The following is a 27,328-nucleotide window of genomic DNA, read 5'->3' on the forward strand; positions in this document are numbered from 1 at the left end:
TTACCAAAGTTGGAAGTTCTTATGGCTCACTCTGAGGATACAGTGATCATTATGGAAATGTATAGACCTGAAATAAAAATGAATTGAAAAGAACCAGTGAAAGGTTCCTGTTTAATGTCTCATACCTGCATTTATGTCCTGAGGTTGAACCTCCACTGTATCACAAACTGTTTAGACTGCATGGTCATCTTTTATTTCAGCATTACCAATTTTGATTGATTGTATTTATCTGGTCTTTTTTTAAATCCTTTTTGTCTCCCTTTGTATTTTTACAACAGAGGAGCAGGTGCTAAAGATAATAAGACTTAATACCGCTTAGGTGTCCATCTTAATTTTTCAGTGTAAATGCCCATTAATGCGTGATTAGCTGCACTTTATCTATGTAAATGATGCCAGGTTACACATTAAACAGCCATGGAAAAACATTGCTATGACAAGTTTTCCATTCAACACGCTCCAAGTTTGTACAAAATATCACAACCAAAGTGGACACACTGTGGCTGCACTATGCACAGCACTAAAGAAAAATTAACCTTACAGGATTATAACATTAAGAATTATTGTTCTCTGAAATAGCTGAATTTGTCCAACTTTGGATAAGCAGTAACAATTACCAACAGCCTTTACGCCCAAAAGATTGTGACCTGCAGAAAAACTTAAATTTTTTTTATGTAAAACTACACAGAACTACAAAAACCTAAAGTAGGAAGAAATAAACTTTATGAAAAAGGGAGGCCAAAACCAGGAGAGATGAACAGGGAGGACATGTGACAGAGGGAGACTATATTTATATATTGTGCTACATTCAAACGTACTAAATCTATTACTGTACCTTCTCTATTTGTATTCTGTCATTCTGTCAACAGATTTAAATTGATTTTGAATCCCTGGACTGAACATTAATTGAAAGCACTTAATGTTTAAACCAAGGTTTCTTCCTGTATTGGAGCTTGAATGTTGTCCGTTACTTTGGAAAAACAGGGTGCCAAACAGCGTGACATTGTAATTTGATATAAATGCAGTGTTAATTCATGTAATAATATGATGTTTGGTACATCTTTGTTATCAAGCAAACTTTTCTGATCACTTTTTATCTAATTCACCCCACTGGACATTAATAAGTCCTGTCATTTTATACATCACAGGGACTGAAAAGACCTCCAGTAAGCCTCATTTCTTCTCACTGCGAGAGAACTAGAGACATTGGGAAAAGCTCACTGACAGCGTCAAGGAGGGAAAGGGGAAAAAAACAAAAAAACAAAGCAAGAAATAACTACCATTGGCCAATGACCCTCACTGGCCATCAAAACTGTTTTTTAAGCTGATTGTGAGAATAATTTCCCCAAAACCACACAAGTAACAATCATCAGGGTAATCAGTGCCTCTGTTAACAGTGCTCAAAAACAAAGAGAGAAAAGGGAGATGGAAATCCATTTTCAAATAAATACAATTATATTTGAAAAGAAATCAAGAGAAGAAGAATCATATAATGTAATATCACAATCAAAGAAAATAAATTTTGTACAGGAAAATGAATCTCAGTCGGCCAGCTTGATTTCTGTTCAGTGACTTGTGACCTGACTCGTGTCTGCTTGTTAAGCTCTGCCAGTTTTTGTTTTGTTTTTGTTTTTTCTCGGGGCATTTGTGAAAGAGATTAAATTGTTAAGTGTCGGCAGCTTTAATGTCCATGCTGATTAATATGTTATACGCTTAAACCTGTGACTAATCATGTGTTTTAAACTTTGACCAACACATTAGCATTATTCTGAACCTAACTATTGACTTGGCTGTTGGTCAGAGTGGTAAAATGTATTATTTCTTATTTGATATTTCTATGTATATTGTGACTCCATGCACTTTGTCTTATATCTGTTATTTATTTGAGTTTACTTGGCTAAATTGTGTTGCACTCTCGTCAATATTTGTTAATTTTGTATGTGCTTGATGAATAAATTAACTTGGTGGAGCATATTCCTTCTACACTCATTCAGTCTTGAGTCATTGAGTGGAGTCATGGAGTTCCGCAGGGTTCCGTGCTTGAACTGAGTCTTTTTACTTTATACATGATTCTTTTGGGTAATATTATTAGACAGCATAGCATGAATTCCCAGCCTTGGAGGTATTTTTGACCAGGATCTGACCTTTGATGAACAAAAACAGGTTTCTAGGACTGCCTTCTTTCACCTTCGCAATACTTCAAAAATTAGGAACATCCTTGGAGTGATGCAGAAAAACTAGATCATGCATTGGTTACGTCAAGATTGGACTACTGTAATTCTTTATTACTAGGCTGTCCAAAAAAAGCCTCCTGTTGATCCAAAGTGTTGCGGTCAAAGTTCTGATGAAAACTAACAGGAGAGAGCATATTTCTATAGTTTTAGCTGCTCTTCAATGACTCTCTGTTACATTCAGAGTAGAATTTAAAATTATGATCCTTTTGGTCTTGATGACCAAGGTCCATCATATCTCAAAGATCTCATAGAGCGAAATTTTACCAAAAGCACCTTGCTGTCAGACTGCAGGTTTAGTTGTGGTTCCAAGAGTTTCTAAAAGCAGAAGGAGAGACAGGGCATCAGTTATCAAGCTCGTCTCTTGTGGTACCAGCTGCCAGTTTGGGTTCAGGAAGCAGATACCCTCTCTAATTTTAAGATTAAGCTTAAAACGTTCCTATTTGATAAAGCTTATTTGTTTAGGTGTGAATCAGGTGACCCTGAAACATCCCATTTTTATGCTGCTAAAGGCCTAGACTGCTGGGGAATCTCCCATGATGCACATTTCCTCACTCTTACCCTCCATGTACAAGTGACATTACTTTTGTCATTAATTTCTATTTCTCTTTCTCAGCAGGTAACCCTGGCTTGGTGACATAGTACTTGTTATTCCCTCTTTCCTGTCCTCTCAACCCCCAACCGGTCAAGGTACCTTCCTGAGTCTGGTTCTGCCAGAGTTTTCTTCTTGTTAATAGGGAAAATCAAAGAGAAGCTTCGCTCCAATCTCTTGGTTTCCTAAGTGAGGCAACTTTTTTTTTCCTTAAATCGGCTTTGAATTAATTAGACTAATCCGGAATTGAGTGAATTGGCATTGATTGGATTATGGCTGTATTACAATGAATTGGATTGTAAGTGCCTTGAGTTTACATTTATTGTGATTTGATACTTAAAGAACACTGAATTTAATTTAACTAAATTAGCTTCTCTGTTAGTATGATCGATCTTGTCCAATATGAATACATTTTATTTTTCGGCTGTTTGTGTTGACATTGCATTTTAATTGCGAAACTAAGTTTTCAAACTCAAAACAATGCCATCAAATCTCTTAAATGGAAAACTCTGCCACAATCTACACTGTGGGTAAAATCAGCAACACTATAAATGCAGCTCATGAGATATACTAAAATTTTCTTGACAGAATCAAATAGTAACCATTTCCAATTAACACTTAAACATAGCCACAGTGGTCAAAACGAGACTATGGAGCAAGGCAGTAAAAATTAGTCATTTAAGAAGACTGTTTTAAAGATTGGATATTGTTAACCAAGTGCTTATTGTGTGTAATTAAAAAATAAAAATCAGCCACACATCACAATGCTTTGTACTGCACCATATTGTTACTGTCTAATCAAGATAATTTAGTTTAGTAAAAACAAGTTTGTTTTTTTGGGGTTTTTTTTTGTGATCATAACTAGCAGAGTCTAGTGCTTTCATTTAGTGCTTCAGGACATAATTTCCCTGATTTTAACAGTGCCTAATGGTGTCTTCATTACATTTAATTCTAAATATATACAAATAATTTTTTGATGAATAATTTCTTGATTTTGTGACTGTGAATCACTCACACACTGTCAGCCTGAATTGAATTTTGAGCTTTCACAAAATTTTCCCTGTGAAATAAGAAAACGTGCTTAACACACACCTGACACTCTGAAAGTATCACCCATTATTTTTCCCCTTCTCCACTTTTAATCCAGTGTGATTACCTGACAACTACTGAAAAAGTGTGTTGGTCTTGTATAAGTTAAACCTCCGACTGTGCCACTTGACTTCTCTCATTTGTCTTGCAAGAGAACACAGAACAACATTCACACTCCCAAACAAACAACACAGTTGTAGACAGGTCAAATTTACAGCAAGTAGCATTTTAGTTCATGTCAGGTGAAGGTCAGAGGCTAGAAAAGAGCGCTTTGTTAACCCCAATTTATTTAGATTAACACTAACCCAAATGAGAAAAGGTGATTTTTAAAAGAATTAAAGAAACTAAAATGATGAATTTGTCATCTTTCAGCTGTCACGCTTCTGGAAGTCTTGTATTCGGGAAGTATTTTCATGAATTCTAGTAGACTCCCATTGCAGTTTTCTTTCAGGAAACCAAAACTTAAATTAGAAATATCAATAAGTAATTTATATGAAATATGTATGAAAAAAGAGGCAGAAAAAGCTATAACCACACGTCTTCTTTCAAGTTTACCTAATTGGGTCAGAAAAGCCAGGCAGATAGAACTACTAACTTTGCCTTTGTTGGCTGGTCGGTAGGTACAGAAAACTGCTAAATGTGTCATCCTAAGGTGATTAAGTTGAATTGAAAACCCAAAACAAAACTAAAAGAATGAGATAAAAGACCCATAAACACCACTGACAACAAAACAACACTGTCTTTTACTTGAGTAATCAAATTGTGAATAAAGAAATGTGAATTTATATTTCCTTATTCACAATTCACAATGAGTTTGGTGACAATATGAAGCATAGATCATTTGAAATACTTTTCAATCAGTGTAAGTGTTATAAATAGAAATTTCGGTGATTCTTCTTTGAGTCAACAATGATAAGGAGGAAAAACTCCAGGAAAATACCCCTCCATAGAATCGGCAGAAAATGGCAGCTATTTGGCTCGACACAGGGAACAAGCAAACAATATAACAATAAACACCAGGCAGGATGGTCGGGCTAGTAAAGCGGATCAGACACTTCGATCTGTGAAGATTCATAACGATTAGAAAATGAAAGAGAGGAGAGAAGATGAGAGGAGCTCAGTGCATCAGTGATGCAAAAATCCTTATTTAGCAGCTCATTGACAAAAATTCAGTTACACTATCATTCGTAGATAATAATAAGAATTCAACTGGATTTTATCTGACGTCTCACAGTCACTCTGTGACTTCACCAGAATCAAAGATTTGTCTATATTGTTCCTTTGTGTCTGTTTTTATTGGAGGGTGTAATTTTATTACACAGTGGAGGGTACAGCCTCCAAGATATGTGTTACATCCTGTTGACTGCAGGTGGTGTATCACAGCTGAAGTTGTGACACAACAGAGAGGGACAGATCAGGTGCATAAGAGCTTCAGTTTTCAACTGACAGCAGGTAACATGCAACAGATGCATCTGGTAGCTGCAGTCATTCTGGGTAAGTAAGCTTTCACCAACTGTGTATTGAAATATTCATTATGTGCTGTGTATTCAACTTCAACTGAATGTAGTCTGTAATGCAGTCAGCCAAATCAGCACCAGTAATTTCACACGTCTTCTATATAAGCTTAAGAAAAATACAGCAAATATCCAAATGAAAGATGAACAGATAAATATTTGCAATGTGTACCTCAGGGATTCTTATTCCTCAGATATCCAGCGTCAGCTTTTCATCTCCAGCATCTGATCGTTTGGCTGTGATAGACACCTGTATGTCAGATTTATGCAAGTGTGAACGGGCGTTTTACAACTGTGAAGGTAAACTCAAACTGAAACATATTGTCATTCTTTAGAAATTTAAAGTGGCAGGGAACAAATGATTGCCTTTTCCTGGATAGCTCAGCACTTGAGAAAATTAAATTGAGCTACACTTGATGGAGCAATAGCTGAGGCAATAGCCTGTGTTAGATTGCATGTAACGAAATGACTAGAAAACTATTGATGCTTTGAAATTAGAATCTTGCACCCTCACAGGTGAAAACCATCAGACCTCATACAGTTGGAGACACCTGTTGTACAAACAACAATGTGCCAGCTTATGGAAAATCCTGTTTGTCTGCCTCCCTATATGTGATATTCAAGATGAAGGGTGCCAAATAAAGGGCTCAGATGTGTGTAACGTAACCATCCAGATCGCACTCGACCAATTTCCTTCACTGCGAGGGTGTGTGTGTGCCTGGGAGGAGGAGCTATGTGACTCTGTACAAGTGTTGGCCTCACAATGCCCCCGAAAGCCAGGTGCAGATCCTCACTTGTGTCTGTGATATGCATTTATCCGTGAAATTGCATGTTTGTTTACCAAAGGTGATCTTATGAACAAAGACTGCCGTGCTATTGAATGATTGTCATGAACAACAAACAGTTTTACTGAACAATTGTCACTAAAGACCTAATCCTGTTTCCTATTATTTGAACAGAAATTCAGCAGAAGAAAAGCACAGCTATGGACTGGAAGTTGAGCAGTTTAATAAACATTGGTAGTTATTATTTCACAATAACAGCTTCATCTGAGAGGTGGTGAGTCTCTTATTAGAAATTAAATCAATACTTTTCTTCTTGCAGCGTATCGTAGTTCTGAATCCTGCATGCATCGAATAGGTATTTGTGTCAGTGATTCAGTTTGCAACAGACACCTTGCACCTGTTCTTCAAGCATGTACGGCAGAGCAGTGCGAGAGTGACCTCTGTGAGAAAGAAACTCAACAGTTTTACCGCAACATGCCACAAAATGCTGCAGAGATGCTGGTGATGTGTGAGTGTGAGGCGTCGGATCAGAGTTGTCTGCAAATGAAAGCTGGTCTGCAGACTGTCAGATGTGGTGACGAGACCAGGATCTGCCAGGAGAGACTGGACCAGTGTGTAGAGGATAGTAACTGCAGGTATGTTGTTCTCCAGTTGTATAAAATGACACCAAAAAATACTTTTCTAAAAAGAAAAGTTATGGCAAACAGCTGGGATGGTAGCCCCCAATGACTGCAAATTAATTGGTTTTTCAAGATGTTATTCATATGCATCATCTGATGGATACAACCGTAGGGAACTAAAGAAGCAGGCAGCAATGCCTATGGTAATCAGGCAAAAAGAGGAAAATTGTATCTTCAGCACTGATTATGAAGCAGAAAGAGATGCAAAGAAAGATTTTAGCAGCTCATTTATAGTGACCCAGTGGTATTGACAGCTCTGAATTTTGATTTATTCATAAAATTATTCTCCATATTATGCGTGTGTGACAATGATTTGCAAAGACTGAATGCATTTTTGACACATTTAACTGAGAATAATGTGAGATGGTGCAGGGAGAAACATTTCTGTGAGCTCTATAGCCTAGATCCTAGTTAAAGATACTGTTGAAGGGGAGATTGTTGAAATCCTTGAGAATTGTCGGTTCATTCCTCTTTCTGAAAAAAGATTGAGTTAAAATTGTAGCTGAATGGATTTTGAAGATACCATCTTAAAATGTTAGCCATTACGGAACTGTTATATGCCTGTTAGGATGAAACCGAAGGGGTTTGTGAAATAAGCTTATAAAGTGGTGAACAGGTAATGTAAGGGGATGATCAGTGAGGTGGGTTTGAAGGGTCTATTTGGAAACTATTTGCCATTAATGGAAGTTGAAGGATAATTTTATCTGCAAGTGAATAGTGAATGAGAGCTGGTGTTAAGACAATCTAGTAAAAAACATCACTGCATTTGTGTAACACGTTAATCCAAAGCTTTTTCAATTTGCTGTCTTTTCCCCCTTTTACACATAGATGGCAGCGAACTTCCATGAAAAATGCAAGGTGCTGTCCCAACTTTCCCAACCAGCAATTTGGGTTGTAATGTCTAGACATCACACTGAAATGCCCCAAATGACCATCAAGTTTAAACTCAGAATCCTGACAGCATTAATATCCCCTCCTAGAAATGTTGCATCGATGCACATTAGTGTCAGATGCATTTTAATACATTCAGCCAAGAAAAGGCGACACCGAGCCTTTCAGTTTGCACTTACCCAAGTCATTTTTATTTATGATCAAGATTTAAAAACAAATTGGAAGTGGAATTGTCATTAGATATGGCTGCATATAACACAATTTCATTTCTATGGTTTATCAGAGACCTGCTAAGAACTCTCCAAGCCAAATGCTGGAGCTCTGATGAGGCACAATGCAGTGACAAAAACCTTCAAAGAGACGGATGTTTCACCCTGAGGGATCCAGCTCTCATCCTCGGCACACGTTCTGAATGTAAAAGGGCCTTCTTGGCCACTTTAGGCACAGTGCTTCACCATCCTTGTACTTGCAAAGGAGTGCACAGTGATCATCTACCGAGATGCCGTATGATTCAGGATGTATTTCATAATAGATCACACTTCAGTAAGTAGGATTTAGATTTCTAAAACAGACACTTTGATTATAGACTTAGTTATTGTTGGAAGAACTAAACCAAACTGTCGTGCTTATTTCAGTAACATTTAGGGAATGCAGTGGTGGTACTTCTAAACCCCATGAAATCAATGGATCAGATCATGCTCACACATGGTCACATGGTAATTTTTTCCCTTTGGCCAATTCAACTGATTTGATTATATTCATATTGATACAGATCATCAGATAGTTTTTGGACCATTTTGATGCATTTTGTGTTTTATCTTTTCAGATCATCTGTTGTATGCTTTTGCAGCTTTGCTATTTGCAGGAGTTATCATAATTATATCTCTCGCTGTTGTCAGTAAAATTTGGTGAGTACATCAACCCCAGTTTAATGGAAAATGTCTGAAATACCTCTGATATCGAATCTTACTTTAACAATTTTTTTTTTATTCTATTTTTTTCTGCTTGTAGGTTGTTGAGAAACAGAGATAAAAACAATCTTTGCCATCCCCGGAGGAGGAATTGTGTTGTTGTTCTCTAGAATTTATTCATTTTGACATTTGTCATTGATATTTTTTCTTTATTTAATTGTTAAATGTATGCAAAGGTTGTTTTGTTTGTCGTATATATACCACCTTCTTTTGCAATGTTGATTAGAACACAACGTTTGTAACCAAAGAGAAGTGAGAATGCTTTTAAAAAGTGCCGCAACAAAAAACAAAGTGCATAAGATAAGAATAAACTACATCAAATCAATATTCTTTGCCAATCAAATCCCATCTGTAAGGTTTTTTTTGACAGGTTTCAGGGCTTTGTAGGGGCAGTATTTTCTTATAGATAAATCACTCTGGCTTCTTATTTGTTGTTGTTACATTGCAGAATCAATTTCAGACTAAGAAGATCCCCCTCGATAGAATTGGTTGAAGGTTTAGAATAGCAAAGGTTTTTCACAATAATGTGTGAGCTCGCAAGATTTAAATTGGGATTTCTTTATAATAAGAACCAAAGTGAAGAATAATGACATTATGACCATTAGTCATTAAAAAAACTACACATCTGCAACAAGCAAGACTGGTGCCAGATATCAGTTTTGTCCACGCTTTTTTCATCACCTGTAACTAATAAGAAACTTCAACTTGTTGCCCCTTACTTTGATCAAAATGCTGTATGTTTCAGTGATGAAATGTTGCATTTTATTCCACTAAGAAAAAGATTGGATTTTAAGGGAAATCCTCAAACGGTAGTTTATCAGAAACTAAGCCAACATCAGACAGATCTTTAATAAAGTGCAGAAGATTTATGAGGAAACAAACTCTAAATACTCCAAAACACTCTCTGTGTATCAGAATACGCATCTATTACATTGGCTGTTTTGCCAGTGGTGACAGGAACAATAGGAACAACAGGAACTTTTAATAATGATTTCTGGATAATAGTTTGTATTAATTTTTATTTCCCCTGGAAATGGAAGATGGACATTTCTGGCTGAGTGCATCCCCAGCACAAAAAGAAACTGCATCTAATATGTCGTTAGAAAAAAAACTCATCTATTTTTGCACGCTTGTATTTTGTGCCGGAACTGTTTTTGTGAAGGTAATGTAATTGAAAATATTAAAATTTCAAAGTTAACTTTACTTTTAAGAGCTTTTTTTGTACATCCATGGTGGAGTTCTGTAGCTTAGAATAAGGTGAAATATTTTCTGTTTGCTTTTCAATCCTGTATTCTGCTTAGTTGACACATCTCTGGTAAGTTCACCATCTAACTCAGATAAGGTTGTTTTCATATCTTTGACATTGTGAAAAAGTTCAATTGAACTGGAGACATGAAGTAGGGCAAAATCAATCAGTGGGTACGAGGAAAAATAGTCTTTTGACCTTGTAAAGACATGTTTCAGCATTGTGAGCTAATCTGAAATGAGATGATGACGTCTGAGTGATTATTAAGAGTTCTAGTAATCAGAATAACAGGATGTGAAGAACAGAATGACTTTCTCAAAGTCAAATATAAAACATTGTTGTTAAGTTTGGAGCTGATTTATACCTAACACAGCTGTCTGTTGTGTCCTTGCCAAGATATAGTTAAAATTTAAATTTTTCTTTATGTCGTGCCAAAGAAAGAGTTCCTCCTTCCTGGCTCATGGAGCCAGTTATATGTCTGCTAGTTTAGATGTAAAATATAAATATAAACATGCATTTCAGTTAACTTTTATTTTTATTTATAGCCTTAAATGATCATTTTGTCTCTCATCATGTTGGCACAGCAAGCTGTACTATGTTATGTGATGGTGCACCGTGTCACGGGGCAAACTAATGAAGAAAAAAAGGACAGAATCAGTGAGAACAATTCAAAAGAACGATTCAAAGAAGCAAATAATCAGCATCAGATGCTCTCAGCTGCTGTGACTGCAGACTCAAAGCAGCTGGTAGCATCTGTTACAGATAAATGATGATCTGACAATTGTCAGTCAAAGGTTTGATTTGCATTTTTTTTATTTCCTCTTAATGCAAGTTCACATGTGATGGGATGTCAGTTAATTGTTCCGTGCTCTCAACATGTTTGGATATGTGGAAGTGTTGTGTTTCAGCATGACAAATCAGCAAAATTGTGCCTGCTGGTAGGAATTAATAGATATAATTTCAATGCCGATTTCACGTTTTGACCTGAGACATCAGAGAGAATGAAAGTAAACACTCAACCAAGGGCGAATTCAAGTCATGCACTGTAGGCAGTTCATTAGCTGTCATTTCTTGAACCATTGTTGATAATCACTAACCTTAATGTACCAGAATAACCCTGCAAAGGTTGTTCGGAGAAGCTCTGATCCAGTTATCAGTGTCTCACACATCCTGACACATCCATCTTTTCCTGCCTCCAACTTCAAGAATGTAATAGTCAATTACTGCCACATATATCCCACCTCTTGACAGGTGTTATTTCCTTCACCTGTCAGTGATTTTACTGTTGTGGCTGATTGGTCATCTATTTCTTATTTCCACCCGAGTCTTACTCAGATCCCACTGTAAGGAAAAATGAAAGGCTCAATACCTAGTTGTACATCAATTAAAAGAAAAGAAAAAAAGACATCTGTGATCAAATGAAGAGACTGAACAGATTGAGTTATTGTGACAGCTCTTTATTGTTATGCCCTCCATCCATCTATTCCCTCCAGTCACTTCAAATCAAATTCTTTCGGTGACTCATCCTTTTATATGTTTATGTATAAGATAACAATCGTATTCCTTTCCCTTTACAGGTACATTAGAATAAAGAAAGTAATTAAAACCTTCCTCAATATACAGTATATCTCTGAACGTGAGACATGAATGCCTAAATTAATTTTCAGAGGATAGCTTTTTGAATGTGTGATGAAAATGTACCACCCTGTGTAGATAATTACCATATCTTGATAAACTTATGCAAATATTGTTTTGCTCCCCCTTGCCTATTCATTAGAGTTAAGTGGTTTTTTTTATATCCAGTTCATCGTTATCTTCCATCTTGGGCGAAACCCTTGCCTGATTGTTGTTTTTAATTGAACCAAAAATGATATATACTTACGTTTCCTAATTTACTTTGAATTACATCTGATTAATATTATGAATCTGGTGCAGACAGTTCACGCTTTAAAAATTAAATTGCGTTTACATTTACATTCTCAGGTAATCGTCCCTGATTGTAATAAATTAGGGTTTAAAAAAGAGATTAAAAAGAAAAGAAAAAAAAAATCAAAGGCCTCATCTTCAGTGATCTTTGGTAAACCCTCCTAGGCTTTTTTGCAAATGGCAAAAACTCCCCAGAGTCTGAATTGTCTGAATTGTTTGCAAAGTGCCTACCTGTCAGCTTCTGTTCACACAGGATTAGGTATAAATAGTTGTCTGGGATTTAACGAGCACAAGGAAGCACTCAAAATTAATTAAGTTCACTTAGCAGCTGAAGTAGTTTTCGATAAGACCACTGAGCTATCCGGTGTACCTTTATAGGGTATTTTTGTGAAAGCCAAATAGATATGAGATGGTTGTTACTTGAATAGCACATGATTTCCAGAAGTCAGCACTGTATATACTAATAACTGATCGAGGCACCAACCTAAACTTAAAACCTAAATCTATAGCTAGTCCCAATCCAGCGTGACCTCTCTTGTTTTGTTTTTTTTTAATGTCAAGTTGTCCAAAGCCAAAACCAAGTGCATTACGATGTAAACTCAGATGATTTAAATGATCATAACTTTATGTGCTGTTTGATTAAATTATAAACTGTGGACATGAATAAAAATGTAAGAAAACTAGAAAATTAGACTTTTAGATGAGACAAGTAAGACAGTAGGAAGATGGTACTTCAAATACAGAAGCACAATCAACAAATCTGAAGGCAGAAAAAAAACTTTAAAAAGAAAGAAGTTAAAAAAAAAAAGTCAACCTTTTCCTCTACAGAGACACATTACAGCTTCCTGCTTCTTGCTTTGGCAACCTTGGAGTTTGTCTTGCGACATAAGGCATTGCAGATGAAATCGCCCACCTCTACTACTTTGGCAAGGTTTACACCCTAGGGAGAAAAAAAAAATGCAGCATCAGTTACATATAATGTAAGCCAGGTGAGTTTGTCTTTACAGCAATCAGAACCAGACAAATAAGGATTGTTGCTCATGAATGTAAATGCATATGTGCAACAGGTGTGTAAAAACTAAACTGCAGTAAAATTATTCCACCAGCAGGGGTAGGAATTGTTAAATTGTTCATGAGACCATGTGTGAAGCGTCAAGTTGTGTAAGCCTCTGATATTATAAAATATACATATACAGAGTGGTATGTTTGCACAGTGATCTGTTTATGTAAATTACCCCTGAAAGATTGTATAGATTTGGTTTTGTTGGGATTAGAGACACATAAAACACAGAAGGTCTGTCAAAGGTTAACTGTGAAGACATACTTACTGTTTCAATGCCCATGCCATGGAGCATGTAAAGAACATCCTCTGTTGAAACATTGCCAGATGAACCCTGTGCATAGGGGCAACCTCCCAGGCCTGCTACAGCAGAATCCACCACGGAGACCCCCATCTGCAGAGGACAGACAACAGAGACATTCAGCACCTCCATGCAGGCTTCACCTCAGGTAAAATCCAGTAACAAGGATCCTTGTTCTGTTCAATTGTCTGTCTGGTGCAGTGCACCTTGCCAGGCCTGCGGTCATGTTTTACAGCTGTTCCAGAAAACTGTGGGCTGTAGTCCTGAAGATGAGTGGGCATTGAATGTCCTACAGTACGGCTTAGTCATCCTCTCTGTCAGCTTAAACCACCAGCACCACATAATTATGGACTTGTTCCTATGAGAGGAGCATTATGAATGCTGAACGGAACGTTTCATATGTTTCTGATTCTCCTGGTTGCTTGTGTTTTCACAGCACTACTCTTTCCCTTAACCGTGAGGATTCACTTTTTTCTCCACTCTGAGAGGACTTTTCTTCTCCTTAGACCATTGCAAAAAACCTGTAACATCACTTAAAAAGTATCGCTTGCAGCAAAAAAATTGATTAAATTCATGTTTGTTCACTTTGCTGTATGTTTGGCTCACTGGCTTCTTATAATCAACGTCAAGGTTTTCATGTTTGTGAAAAATTTATTTTTGCACAGCCCATAAAAGCAAGTATTTGGCCTTCACATGAAAACTGATTTCAGTTGTTCTTGTGAGTTGATTGCCTTTATTTTTTGAGAGGGAGGGTGGGGGGATGTGGGGTGGGAGAGGGGGAAGAGGCTTACCAAGCATCTTAAAACATTGCTGAGGAAATATAGCTTAACTGCTTTTGCTTGATGTTTCAGACACCAGAATATATACAGATACATTTCATCTCCTTTCATTCCCTGAATGTACATGTTCTAACCAAATGCACACATCTGAAGTGTTTGCCCCATAAATTTAAACTAAAAGTATGTGTGAGGATGTTTTCCACATGTCCCTGGGATTGTCATGAGAATATTAAAGTTGTTTTCCAGCTTCCGTGGCAGGGCCAGATGTCAGAGGATCCTACAGTGAGACAAAATTAAGACACTGATCCTCTGAGTGGCATCGGGTCATAAGGGACTTCCATCTCATGGAGCAGGACCTGGGAGGCTAAATTAAAAGAACCTCCATAGCTTTTTTAGAACAATGCTGCTAATTGGTGGCTTTTCCTCCAGACAAGAACCTACTTTTTGCAGGGGCTGTCTGAGCCAGCCGTAATTGCTGTTTGTGTTGGCAGAGGAAGAGGTGGAGGTGTATGCTGCTCTGGTGTGCGCAGTGCACGAGATTTCCAGACCTTGGCCAAAGCCAGAGCAGGATATTGTACTGGGCAGAATTTTTTGTAATACAAACATAGAGTTGTAATCTACCATGCCAATCCTCTCGCTTCCAGCTGCTTCCACTGTAAGTCTTAAGCATACACACACTCGTCAGCAGTGTGCCCTGTACCTCTGGACACTAATCATGCAGGAATCGGTGGTCAGCAGCTTAAGCTTGCCAACGCTCAGTTAGGTTCACACTGCCCAGAAACCAGATGTGCGCTTGACGTTAAAAAACATATTCAGTGAGCTGTGGCCATATGAAAACAATGCATTCCTGGCTAAAGACACGGTGCATTTTCAATTTTCAATTCGCATGATTTGGAATATGCTTGTTGACATTCTACACTCTGAGTGGATGAGGATGAAGATGGACATGTTCCCATTTTGGTTTTACAACTGCGTCAAAGAAGAGAGTGTGTATTCAGAGCGGGATACGAACCAGTGATGCTTTACCCCCTACTACATAAACTGAGAGGCTGAAAGAAACTGTCAGAGATCCATTGCTGACACATATATCACCTCCTTCCAGGAACGCATAAATATGCTTGCAATGAGAAAGCAAATCCCCAACGTTGGACAGCAACAAGGAAATACGCCAAACAAGCCTACAGTATAAAGGATAAATAAATGAAAATTTTACTTTGTGATTTCTTTATGCGTAAAAATCCCAAACTGTATAATAAAGTCAGTCACTTTCCACCTAAACGTCTTTCTTGAGACAACGAACAATGACAGGAATCCAAATACTGTGAGGCTGATATAAAATCCTTGTGCTCTACAGCATATTTGATTTTCTTTATTTATATTCTGGTAAAATTCTCTGGATAGTAAAGAGAATACTGTCATGGCAAAGTATATTTAATTCAACTAAAAAAGAAAACATTTATTTGGTTGAAGTTGAAGCTGCCAAAAATACAGGTAAAGATATCTACAGAAGCAGTTTATCTAAGAAAATGGTTTAAAAACTATTAATTGGCAGGACCAGACAGTTCCTAATTCATCTGCCTAAGTCTATTAATTTCTTTACAAAGTCAGTAAAAATAGTAGAAACATTTCAAAAGGAGTATCAAGCTGAAATGAAAAGTTTGGGTAACAACTACAAAAATGATTTTCATCATCTGTTCTGTTTATTGTTTACTGACAGTTGTTGTTTTTTCAAACCATGATTCCTACCCATTTTAAGTTATTTTATGTACAATATTGACTTGCAGGAAGAACTACAAATGAAAAGTAGCCTATGTATGATACTGATGCATTTGTCATTTCTGTGTTAATTAATTTATTGTGTCTTTGATAAATAAGTCAATGAAGGAATGTAAAATGAAGAGTAACCATGAAATGTAGAGGAACTCTACAGATGTGCATACTGTCAATTAAAGAAAGTCTTCTTTTTCTAAAAAAAACATAAATAAATACATTTTTAAACAGTTGATTTAAATTGATTCTATCGTTGTTTAACTAAGTAACCATTATTATTACCTGTGGTTTTCTACTCTGAAAAACTGTACTTCACAACTTCACTGTCAAGAGGCAATGATGGACACTGTGAAAGCCATAATAAAAAGAAATGACAAGCCATAACCATAAAAACCATGAACCATAAAAAAACTAGTCAACACAAATACAAAGCATCACTGACTACGTGTAAAACAAAGTTATTGACCCTGCACAGTCCATCCTGGTTGAACAGTGTCTTGTGCATGGAGAGAAAATAAATAGTTCAGATGAATGTTACTGTTACCATAGTCCAAACAGGCTATACTGTATCCCCCTGCTACAGTGGTACACAATACACCGAAATTGTGACCAAGAATAAATAATTTTCCTTGCCAAGCCTGTGAAATCCAAGTACATTGATTGTCATTGTGTGACCTGCCAGTATAGCTTTCTAACAAAGCCCCCCCCCCCACAGACCTCCTGGGAAAAAAAAGTTACAAAGACTGAGGAATGTCTTTATCAGGAACAAAAGAGGTGACTCAGGGCTGACAGCACGGGGGGAATTCATTTCTCTCCCAGTTGGTGGTGTGGAGTTCTGGCACAGACTAATGAAAAACTATGATAAAATCTTTCATTTCCTTCTTGTTTATGGATGAGCAAATGGTAAGCTAAATATCCCCAGCTCCCATTATTTTCTGTGGTTATATAGGGCGGCTGTGATGAATCATTCTGAATATGATCTGCAAAAATATTTTACCATCTAGCTGTGTTTTTACACATCGCTGTCCAAAATCAAAGCAAACTTTGAAAATATCTGCTACTTTTACCTTGTTCAACTTTTCTACAGCGCAGTGTTGCAAGGTTGTTTGTGCCTGTAATTGAGTCCATTAACAATTGTCAATTTCAGTGAAATGTCAAAACAGATATGATTGATGACGGTGCTTTGTCTTTGGTGGGTGGAACTCATGTTAATTACTCCTAAATTATGGCTCTATCTTGGGTCATTTTTGGTATTGAATTAAGGCACTGCAAATAGATGGCATTATGACATTATGCAGCCAGCATTAGGGTTATCCTCTGCACACTATTCAGGTTGAGTCCGATTAAAAAAAAGTTTCTAGACTTGGGTCTGCGGCTGCAGCGCCATTCATCACATGCACTGCAACGAGCAACTGAAAGGATCATTTTCCACTGGCTTTTAAGCGCAGCATTGTCAGAGAGTTCAACAGCCAAGCGACAGACGAGTTGGGAGCCCCCTCGGGCCCTGCTATCCACCTTGCTCTCAGTTGCTTTGTCCAACAGACACTGAATAGGTGAGCCTTTGTGCTGACCCCCTCACATCTGTTGACCCACCCAGCCCCCAATGGGCTTCCTCCTTTGCAGTGACAATGTGCTCCAGAGAACTGATACAGCCATATCTGCGTTACCTCTGTTTTATGTCTGGATATCTGTCAGGTTTACACTCGCTGCAGGCAAAGTGGTGAAAAACACCTCAAACGCTGCTCTTCCCTATAGGTCTACAACTCAGTTACACTTTTGTGAGTTGTCTAGAAGCCGAGCATATCACTGTCATTGTTATTTTCTGTAATTCTTTGTTTATTAAGAACCTGTTGTTTTTTTTTTATTTCTTATTTTGTGCAGTTTCTAAACCATCTGGCTTTATGGGGAAGCTTAGATCATGTTTCTTAATTCACTTCATCATTGTTCACTGATTGTTTCTGGTTTTCAGTGTGCCCCATTGTTGCTTACACACACATAACAAAGGACACATTTATAATATCATAAAATGACACAATGTCATTAAAGCTTAGGGAAACCCAGGTTTGAAGTGAATTCCATAAGCACTGGAACAGCAATACTGCTCCTTACTTATAATTACATTTTTGAAAAGCAAAATATCGACATTTTTGACATTAGTCAAGCACTTATTTTATATTTTTGTATGTTGAATAATACTCTGATTTTACATGATTTCAAATGGCCTTAAATGACTAAAGTGAATACACTTCAGGTCATGTGAATTTAAATGACTAAAGTGAATGCACTTCAGGTCATGTGAATTGTTGTCTGATTCCAGAGGCTTTGTAAAAATCAAGAAAAGATGATGCTTTTAAATGCTGAAAAAGATGGATTGGGTGAAGCTTAACATATGATTTTCCCCAGTATGAAAATGATTTAAAATCTTTTGGAAAAAAAAAAAAAACTAGTTGTGATCTTTATAATGTTGGCAGTTACTTGAGAAAGTTAAAAGGTATCCTGCTTCGACATCTGGTTGCTCCTCCTCATGTCATCATGAGTAACTGCGCTGATTTACACAGGGCTGGGTATTTATCCATAATTGGCCTGTGGCTCTCCGCTAGAATATTCATATTCATCATTGGTAGAAGGATATGTGTTTGAAGGCAAATATACCACAAAATCCTTGCCAAGTCACTGGGAAAGCAGAGAGTAAAGCTGTCAAACGTTTTAAGATGACGATCAAGATGAAGATGCATTGTTGTCTTGTGGTGGCCCAAAGGAGCTTCCTCTTCTAATCACACCAGCATGCGTAACCATCCTGCAAACCTCTGTAAGAGAAAGTGCTGGCCCCTATCACATTCCTCAAACAAGGATTAGGCTGCCTTCTGTCCTCCTAGAGTTATTAGACCTCATGCCCTCCTTTTTCCCCAACCAGACTTCAACCAGACCGTTTTTTTTTTTCAGTCTTGCTTCCTTTTCAGAAACCCCCACCCATGACTCCAACAAAGTCACAGAGAGGTCAGGTCTCTGTTTTCAAAGATGACTATTTGATGCCTGCTAGGTTTTGAGAATTGTCAATCTTTCTCCTTCTTGTTTCCCAAAATTTAAAAGTCCCCTTACCAGGCCGACTTGCAGCAGCACAGACCTTTAAACTAGAATTCCTCAAAGTTATGAAAGAGTTCAACAAGATGTGGTTTGTAATTCTAAACGTGCTGTGTGAATAGACTATTGATATAAGCACAGAAATAGCAGTGTGTGGTGATGCAGTCTACTGTGTCAAGTAAACAATCCTAAATCTGAAAAACATAGAAGAAAGAGAGACCAGGTTTTCAAAATGTTGTCTCTTCTGTCATATATCATCTTCCACATGATGTCTGTGACGCTGGCCAATGGAAGTGTAAAGCATACTACCCATGCAGCATGACCAAGTTAAAGGCAGGTAGAAGAATCTCCTCTTGCTGGACCCACGGATGGTTCCACAGTCCTATTCTCCTTTCCAAATAGATTGTCGGTGTCATCTACTGAACAGCACCGATTGTTTTTTGGGCATCTTTCCATAAGTTGATCACTAGCAGCTATAGCAAGCTGTCTTATCTGACACAGAAAATTATTATTTCTATTAAACTTAAATGTATTGTTTACTCTAAACCCATCATTAAGAGGTTCTTCTGTAAATTTTAATGTGTTTGTTTTACTTTTAACTTTAACTGTGAGATCTCTGGCAAATAAAATTGACTAGCTTGGAGTCCTGATAAGGACACAGAAGGAATATCAGGAAGGAAATATTACTTTTTTCTCTGAGACATGGCTGTAGGAACAATTCTCACATCTGTGTACACAGCTTTAAGACTATATAAGCAGACAGAGACTGCAGACAGAAAGGTAAGAGAGTACAGTGCTTTTTAACAACAGATGGTGTAATCCTGGACATGTTACTGAGAAGTAGCATCTCTGCACCCGAGATGTTGAATTGTTGGGTGTGAGTTTCGCTCCATGGAGATCCATCTACTGAGAGCTCACCGGTGTTACCTGATGATGCTGTGTGTGACATCATCTGCTAAGATGTTGCAAAGTTGCAAAAAAGATTTCTACCATACCTCTCTGATCCTCTTCAACTTTCCAAATGTCTGTCAGTTGATTTTTATTTTTATTCCATTTTGTTATCTACCTATAACAATAGTACATCTAAATGATCATTTTTACAGCAATAATATAATTTCCATTCTGTGATCAATAAAGTATTATTGAATTGAATTATACCATTGTAAATCAAATGATGACAGTAATCAAAGGAAAGGCTTTGGAGATTGCTTGTTATGCCATATATCAAATTATCTTACCTGAAGTGCAATAAGAATGTTGGGCAGTGCTTGTCCATATGTGTCATGGCAGTGAACTGCAAGAGCATTGATGGGCACGTCCTTCACCACCCTCTGCAGCATCTCAAACATGGAACCTGGAGTCCCAATACCAATGGTATCCCCCAAGGAAATCTCATAACAGCCCATATCATATAATCTCTTTGCCACCTAAAGAATTGTGAAAAAATTATAAAATGCACTCATCAGTGAGAAAATTCAACTGTAAAATAAGTGCTCACAGAAAATAAAAGCATCATGTCCTGTTTGGTTAGGTTAAAATAGAGAAAGGATATTGAGATTAATTTGAATCATTTTTCATTCTTTAATTTAATCTTTGGTCACATAAAGAACATGAAGAAATCAGCTAATGTTGATACCAAAGAAGCACTTATTTGACATTAGACCAACAATAAACAACAAAACATACAAATGAATATGAAAAAAAGCACAAGATCACATACAGTATTGTATCTGAGGACAGCTGTACACACTGGTGAGATTTTATTCAATCAGCATTATCGCATAAACTAATATCAGGAGTGAAAGATTCCACTGTGGCAGAGCATGAGGAGGGGGCATGTTAGAAAAAAAAAGATGTAAAGGGAAAGTAGTTTTACCTCAGCAACCTTTGAAGGTTCAATGTGTCCCTCGTGGGGGCACCCGAGGGCGCAGGAAACATACCTGATAGAAGAGAAAGTTTACCGAATGTCTATTTACTTCAACTGTCATCATGCAGCTTATGAAACCTCTGTAAGGTAAACAGGAATTTAATGTAACCACAGACAACCTCAGACACTGTTGCTGTGTCTGCTACCACAGGCTGTGTGATAATTCCAATAAATTTCCTATAAATAGGGCAAATGCACTGAAATAAACATCTAAATTGTTGCTGATTCTGAGCAGCAGTCAAGTGATATGTCAAAGAAAGGCAAAACATTTTTCAGCGAATCTGATTACCAGGTGTGTGATTTATTCTGCTTGTGATCCATATCTCAACCTTGTAAACATCTGGAACTTTGCTATAAATGTATCAGTACTGAATTGTCTTTTCTCCTTCATAGAAACTGTAGCATGATCAATTGTCTGGTTTACCTTCATAGAAAAACTGATATTCAGCATGAAATCTGAGAGTTTATGACATGTCTGATTTGTCCTCATTGCAAGTTTTACCAAGCTTCCAAAATACTAACCCGCGGACTGGAATTTGTCGCTCTTTGGCATTTTTAATGACTTCCTCAAACCTCAGCATACTTTCATCAATGGAGCAGTTGATATTTTTTCGGCAAAAGGTTTCAGATGCTGACCCAAACACCGCCACTTCAGTAGCACCAGCTGCAACCTTAAAACAGCAAAGAAAATGAACTTATATCACCGTGCTTGGAGTCACACTTACAGGGTGTATGCATTACTTGATTAAAAACAATGTGGTGCCAGCAAATACAATGAAAGGATTAACTACATTTAGTGAATCATAAAAATAACCGTGTACAGCACAAGTCAGTATATTAAAGTGATAACTCAAGCTTACAGCATCCTGAAAACCTTGCATGTTTGGTGTCAAAACAGGGTACTGAACATGCGGTGCTCTATGAATTCCTCGGAGTACATCACTGTGGTCTGCCATCTAAATGAAAGCAGTAAAACATTTGATGTAGTAAAATAAACCATTAAGATAATCTAAACCAGCTCCTCATAAAGAAGTTCCAGGAAATGATCCAGCATTGATGTTTTCATAAACTATAAGATGCAGACAATCTAAAAAAGGATGAAATTATTTTCATGTCAGATTTCTTATAATATTATAAGCATTTTTTAAGGGAATTGAATAGGGTACTATTAATGACAGGGAGTAGATAAAAAGCTCTTCAAAGAATACAGAGAATAATATACTTTCCAAAATCTTCTGTGGGCCAACAGGCATGCAAAGGAAAATTTATCCCTCCCTAATAAATCACTCAGCACTCTGTTGCTGTGCACAACAAAGAGTTATTTATTACCTGCGGAACCCACTTTGATGAGACAAAGCTGGTGGCCTCAATCACAGAAAGGCCTGTTCCTGAGAGCATGTCAATCAACTGGATTTTCACCCTAGTCGGAACAAGTTCCTGGGGAACAATGAAACCGAAATAGTTCTTAGTATAATAATAAGATATAAAGCCTTTCTTGTTGTTTTGTTATGATGTGTGCTACTCATAGTAAAATGAATATTTGACATGCAAAACCTTACACAGGCTGAATATGTGGAAACATTTCAAAATGTACCATATTTCTTGTAACTACAGGTTGTGGAGCCAAAATTACATCCACATCCTGCTCAGTCTTTACAGCCAGAGTGCAAGACAGCAAAGGTTAAGCTGCAACATGCTAAACGAAACAAACTCGGTCAGGAGCTGTGCCATCCTTTTCACTCTCTAAAGAAAATGTAAAACATATGCTTCCCATAATTTTGACAACCCAAATGTTCGTCATAGTTATATGTATGAAAGGGGAAAAAATGGGAGTTTCCAGGGATGATTGTGTATAGTAATAGAAAACAAACGTGCACATAAATACAAATAAGATTAATGACTGAGATACCTTCTCATTTTGAAGTCCATCTCTTGGCCCAACTTCAACAATTTTAACAAAAATTGGATACTTGTGTTCTGTTATGATCTGGTGAAATATCAAAGAGGAACAGAAAAGTGAATAAAGCAAGAAATGCCACTCAACAGGACGCTGAACATTGTAAAGTCAGCCACCCTTTTAGGGTGGGATGCCCCAAGACATGTTATTTCGAACATGAATAACTTTATATCTCAAAGCCACATGAAACCTGAGAGCCTAAACATAAGCCTGTCATGTCATTAAGATGCAAACTTAGGAGATGTGTCATACAGAAAAGGCTGGGAAAAAACGATAGGGTAACTCCACTCCAACCACAAAGGATATTCTAAGTATCAGGGTATTTTTCTGGTTTGAACCTCATTATTTTGAATAGACAGCCTACGTTGAATATGAATGTAAAACCTCAACGGAGATTAAAGATTACAGCATTTGAACAGCTAACATTTCTGACTGTGAAAGATTTTAGACCACCTTGCTCAAGAGCTAATCTATAACGACTGGTTTTATTTTAAGGAAGTGATGTCAAAGGTTGAGCGTAATTATGATTTGGTACAAAATCAGCTTTCATGAAAGGCCTTTGAGATGCAAAAATTGGTAAAGGATCTCCTGTTTGTCAACCAGCATGTGAGAAATCATTTCACTGTTTTATGGATGGAATTTGCATATTTCTCCTTGTAAAGTGCAGAATACCATTAAACCATTCAAGTAATAAGGAGAAATATTCAGTGAGCAATGGCTCAAACCTAAGATGGACAGCAGTGATGTCCGATCCCTCAGACGGCACTGAATCACTGACTGTCGTTCATCAAAAGCTGATATAACCATGTGGACAAGGGATTGCAGTGGAAAGCTTATGCCAAGCATCAAAATACAGGTGCAATCTTAAATTTCAAACAGCACTTTGCTAAAAACAGAAATGTTAACCTTATGTTAACCTTGTCCCGAGGCTAGAGGCAGTGCCATCTTCTCCGGGCTAGAAGGCATCTGGGATGGACCATCACACAATGGAAACTTCTGTTGTGGTTAGAAAAATCACTGTTTCACTTTTTGTTGTTGTTTAAGCAATGGGAACCATGTCCTCTGGACAAAGCTCTTTGCAATGCTCAATTGCATTCCTATGATGGAAGCTTTTAATGCAGAAAAGTTCATTGAGATTTTAGAGTAACATACTCTGACCTCTGATGACATATTTTCCAGGGAAGTCCATCCATTGCAAAACCACATTCTGAACTCATGACAAAGACATGGCTGACGGACATGGTGGGGTACTGGACTGGCCTGCCTGCAGACATGAGCTGTCTACAACAGAGAGTGTGTGGATAATTTACAGAAAAATAATGCAATGCCAACCCCTCACTGTTGCAATCCTTTGCTTGAAAAGACAGGCAACATAACATCTAAAGTGTTGCATCACTCAGAGCCAGAGCATCTTCTAAATGTGGTGAGAAGAATTGACAACATTACAAAGGTAAAAGCTGTACAAGAAGCTTGGAAAAATGGGGGTAAAAAAAAAGATGTATTAGAGCAAGTTCAATGAAATCATTGATACAAAACGTGAAATATTATTTGTTCATTTTGTTTGCAATGACATAGAAGTCAAAATTAGTGTATGAATCACTGCATCACTTTATTAGCCTTTTCCATGCCGTCCAAATGTTTTCTGGGTTAGGGTTGTATTTATATTTAAGTAATCAGCAATTACTCCACATAATAAATGTCTTGGGATACGTACGCTTCACTTGAAAAGTCCAATTTTATGCTTATTTGTACATATGATTTAATAGATTTCATAAAAAAAATGTTGTTGGGGAAACAAAAAGAGCTAACAAATGCGACATTCTGTTAAACTGTGGACATTGAGCAACATTAGCAGCCTTTTTTCCAGTCTAACATATACATACAGTCAAATGTATGCCTCTAATTTCCCATGAATTTCAAAGACATATGCGTGTAAAATATATGTCTACAGTTTGCCACCCATTAAACTGTCTTCACCAGATAAGTTAACCTACGATAAAATTTATGCAGTTAGCAGTTGACCAAGCTAGTTTAAATTTGAGCAGTAGTGATATACAATCGATTAAAGTTTCTCAGTGTACCATTGTACATAAGACTTGTACTTAAATTGAGGCCTTCCATTGTATCTTTCGTCATAGTCAACATTTTCTAAATAGGAATATTGTACTTTTCAATCCACAACTGTTATTCAGAGTGCGATGAAGGAACTATAGATTACAGCCCAACAAGTTGGTAAGTAGTTAACATCAACTTTACCAAATGCAATAATGAAATGCAGCCTCCCATTAACTAAATATATCATTTGTCCACAATGCACTCTGAATTAAGATTTTAAACGTATACTTTTAATGCATTTTCACTTCTTGCTATTTTAAAAAGGAAGCCTCAAACCGCTAAAAATTCAACCATTCAAGAGCTGTGCAACATATCATAGATGCCTTTTGTGTGGCTTTACTAAGAAATATCAAATCTTCTGCTAAATTCAAATATGTGAACAGTTAATTTGAATATAAAATTATGTGGCTGCTATAATAAACTAATGCTATTTTCATTTTTATTATAATCCACTCAAAAACAGAAAAAAAAGGGGCATCTACACTAAATCACTTGCCATATACAGTCATGATAGAAATCCAGAATTCTTATTTGGACAAAGTACTCAACAACATGTAACAATAGATCTGCATTTAATTTTGAAGATGGACATTGTTTATGCGGCATCAGCAATGTCATCCATGGCTGGCTGCTGTGCAGCGTCTCTGTCATGAGATAGTCATGTGGTAGAGCATGTGCTGCAGATTAAAAACAAGTAAAACAACGCCCACCTTCTCTTGCAGCAGCCAGCGTCTCAGCCAGGGGTAGTCCTCGATAAGTTGCTCATAGCTCAGGCAGTGCTTCACTGTAGTGGGTACGTTACCCATCTAAATGGCTGTGGCTCAGCCCGCTGTACCGCTGAGTCCTCTGAGAATAACCAGCCCAGACTGCTGTAACTAACCGAGCAAATCTATGTGACAGATCATTACGCAGGCCTGTATGATAGAGATCCTTGCTGTATGAGGAGATTTTATTAGAAGACGACTGCAGACTATGGACGATGATTCAGCAGTTGCTATGGTTACCATATCTCTGGCAGGGAGGGGTGGGGGATCAACACAGAGGAATGGTGTGGGGGTGGGTGGAGACTGGGAGTGAGGATATTGTGTCAAGCAAAGTGGGAAATTTGGCAAATTCATGCTACATGTTCATGGAAAACGTTTATGTTGAAGAAAATATATGCAGCTACCAGAAGGAACATGAAGAACAGAAAAAAAAACTCAAAAGTAAATCTGTTGATTGTCATCAGCTAAGTATGTCCTTCATTTTTAAAGCACTGAAAACCATGTGACCTACAGCTGATACATGTTTATCTTGATTCAACAAGATTAAATGCACGTTCTGCTCTCTGTTCTGCTGAAAACTGAAGACTTCAGGGAAACAGCCTGCTTAGATTGATCTCCTGTGACCTAAGCCGTTGAGGGGTTTCCATTGCCAGACATGCCACTGCTGCCAATGTCAACTGCATGGTGTAATAAAATCCCTTGTTAAGGCAGAGCAACATTTACCAGAGAAAGAGACATTCTGAACCCAGATGTTAACAATAGAGGGGGCCTAATGAAGTCCTCGCATTCAACCAGCTCACCACACTAAACTACAGTGTGATGAGAGACCTCTACCTCTCTCTCAGGGGAGGAGGGCGACTCATATGATCAGCCTTGAAAAAGCCTTGTTTTTGTCGGCAACTTCAAGGTTGATGTCTATCGGTTGCCACCCCTAAATTTTAGAATCCCTTTTGTCGTATCGCCTCTAGTCACTTATTCATGCTCCTCAGGTGCAGGAAAATAATGTGCTACATCACTGAATGTCTTTTGAAGTCCAGAGCATGACCATAAAATACAAGTGTATTTAGTTTTCTCTTGACATTACACAGGCTTCCGAAGGTTTATTGAATCTCATGACATAGTTTAAGGTTTGTAGCCCTTTAAATTGTCAGTGTAGACTTGTTGTTCACATGGATTGGAGGTTTGAAATAACAAAAACAGGAATTAATTAGAGGAAATTATTTTCATCACAGGTTTTGTATCAAAGCACATAGTATGTAAACTGTAGAATATCTTTACATAGATAATTTTTCTTTAAAAGATCTCTAATCAATGTAGACAAGTCTGTTGTTATTACTAAGTCCATCATTTGTTTATGTTATATGCTCTTAGGGGAAAGAGTAGTTGGACACTGCAGACAGTGGTAACTACATTAGTCATTCAAACCTAACTGGCATTTTAAATTTCTTCTTTCAAGGAAACTCAGAAACTGGTTTATCTTGACAGAAAACATCTGCAGAGGGTCATGTAAAAGAACTGGCCTTTAGGGGTTTTCTTCCTGTAAGGAATCAATGTGATGCAGGTGTGTAGAGTCTTTAAAGTTTAAGATGGTATGTAAGTATAGGAAGACATTGACATTTTACAAAGCCTACTATTAGAACAGGTCACTTGAC

General features: G+C 37.4%; 2 protein-coding genes across 2 annotated transcripts; one reads left to right on the forward strand and one right to left on the reverse strand.

Annotated features, from left to right (window-relative positions):
• The first annotated feature begins 6,538 nt into the window (after nucleotides 1-6,538).
• Nucleotides 6,539-8,860, forward strand: gfral (GDNF family receptor alpha like). Its single transcript, XM_072391617.1, has 5 exons — nucleotides 6,539-6,843; nucleotides 8,063-8,322; nucleotides 8,415-8,495; nucleotides 8,606-8,687; nucleotides 8,791-8,860. Exons 1-5 carry the CDS (start codon nucleotides 6,551-6,553, stop codon nucleotides 8,858-8,860), a joined length of 786 nt encoding a protein of 261 aa, XP_072247718.1. The 5' UTR covers nucleotides 6,539-6,550.
• Nucleotides 8,861-11,450: 2,590 nt separating this feature from the next.
• Nucleotides 11,451-25,888, reverse strand: hmgcll1 (3-hydroxymethyl-3-methylglutaryl-CoA lyase like 1). The gene is made up of 9 exons (XM_072391107.1): nucleotides 25,623-25,888; nucleotides 22,750-22,827; nucleotides 22,170-22,277; nucleotides 21,701-21,796; nucleotides 21,363-21,511; nucleotides 20,790-20,853; nucleotides 20,152-20,340; nucleotides 13,251-13,376; nucleotides 11,451-12,862 (listed from the first exon to the last, which is right to left on the reverse strand). Exons 1-9 carry the CDS (start codon nucleotides 25,716-25,718, stop codon nucleotides 12,758-12,760), a joined length of 1,011 nt encoding a protein of 336 aa, XP_072247208.1. The 5' UTR covers nucleotides 25,719-25,888; the 3' UTR covers nucleotides 11,451-12,757.
• Between the last annotated feature and the right edge of the window lie 1,440 nt (nucleotides 25,889-27,328).

Source organism: Leuresthes tenuis, unplaced genomic scaffold (genome assembly GCF_036924035.1).
Source record: "Leuresthes tenuis unplaced genomic scaffold, fLeuTen1.0.hap1 SCAF_8, whole genome shotgun sequence".
NCBI lineage: Eukaryota > Metazoa > Chordata > Actinopteri > Atheriniformes > Atherinopsidae > Leuresthes > Leuresthes tenuis.

Excerpts from the sequence above, each read along its gene's own strand:
- hmgcll1 (XM_072391107.1), bottom strand. The coding sequence starts at position 25,718 with ATGGGTAACGTACCCACTACAGTGAAGCACTGCCTGAGCTATGAGCAA. Across the intron at positions 22,828-25,622 it reads GCTGGCTGCTGCAAGAGAAG|ATCATAACAGAACACAAGTA; the intron begins GTGGGCGTTGTT and ends ATATTTCACCAG. Across the intron at positions 20,854-21,362 it reads CGACAAATTCCAGTCCGCGG|GTATGTTTCCTGCGCCCTCG; the intron begins GTTAGTATTTTG and ends CTCTTCTATCAG.
- gfral (XM_072391617.1), top strand. The coding sequence starts at position 6,551 with ATGCATCGAATAGGTATTTGTGTCAGTGATTCAGTTTGCAACAGACAC. Across the intron at positions 6,844-8,062 it reads GTAGAGGATAGTAACTGCAG|AGACCTGCTAAGAACTCTCC; the intron begins GTATGTTGTTCT and ends ATGGTTTATCAG. Across the intron at positions 8,323-8,414 it reads TCATAATAGATCACACTTCA|TAACATTTAGGGAATGCAGT; the intron begins GTAAGTAGGATT and ends TGCTTATTTCAG.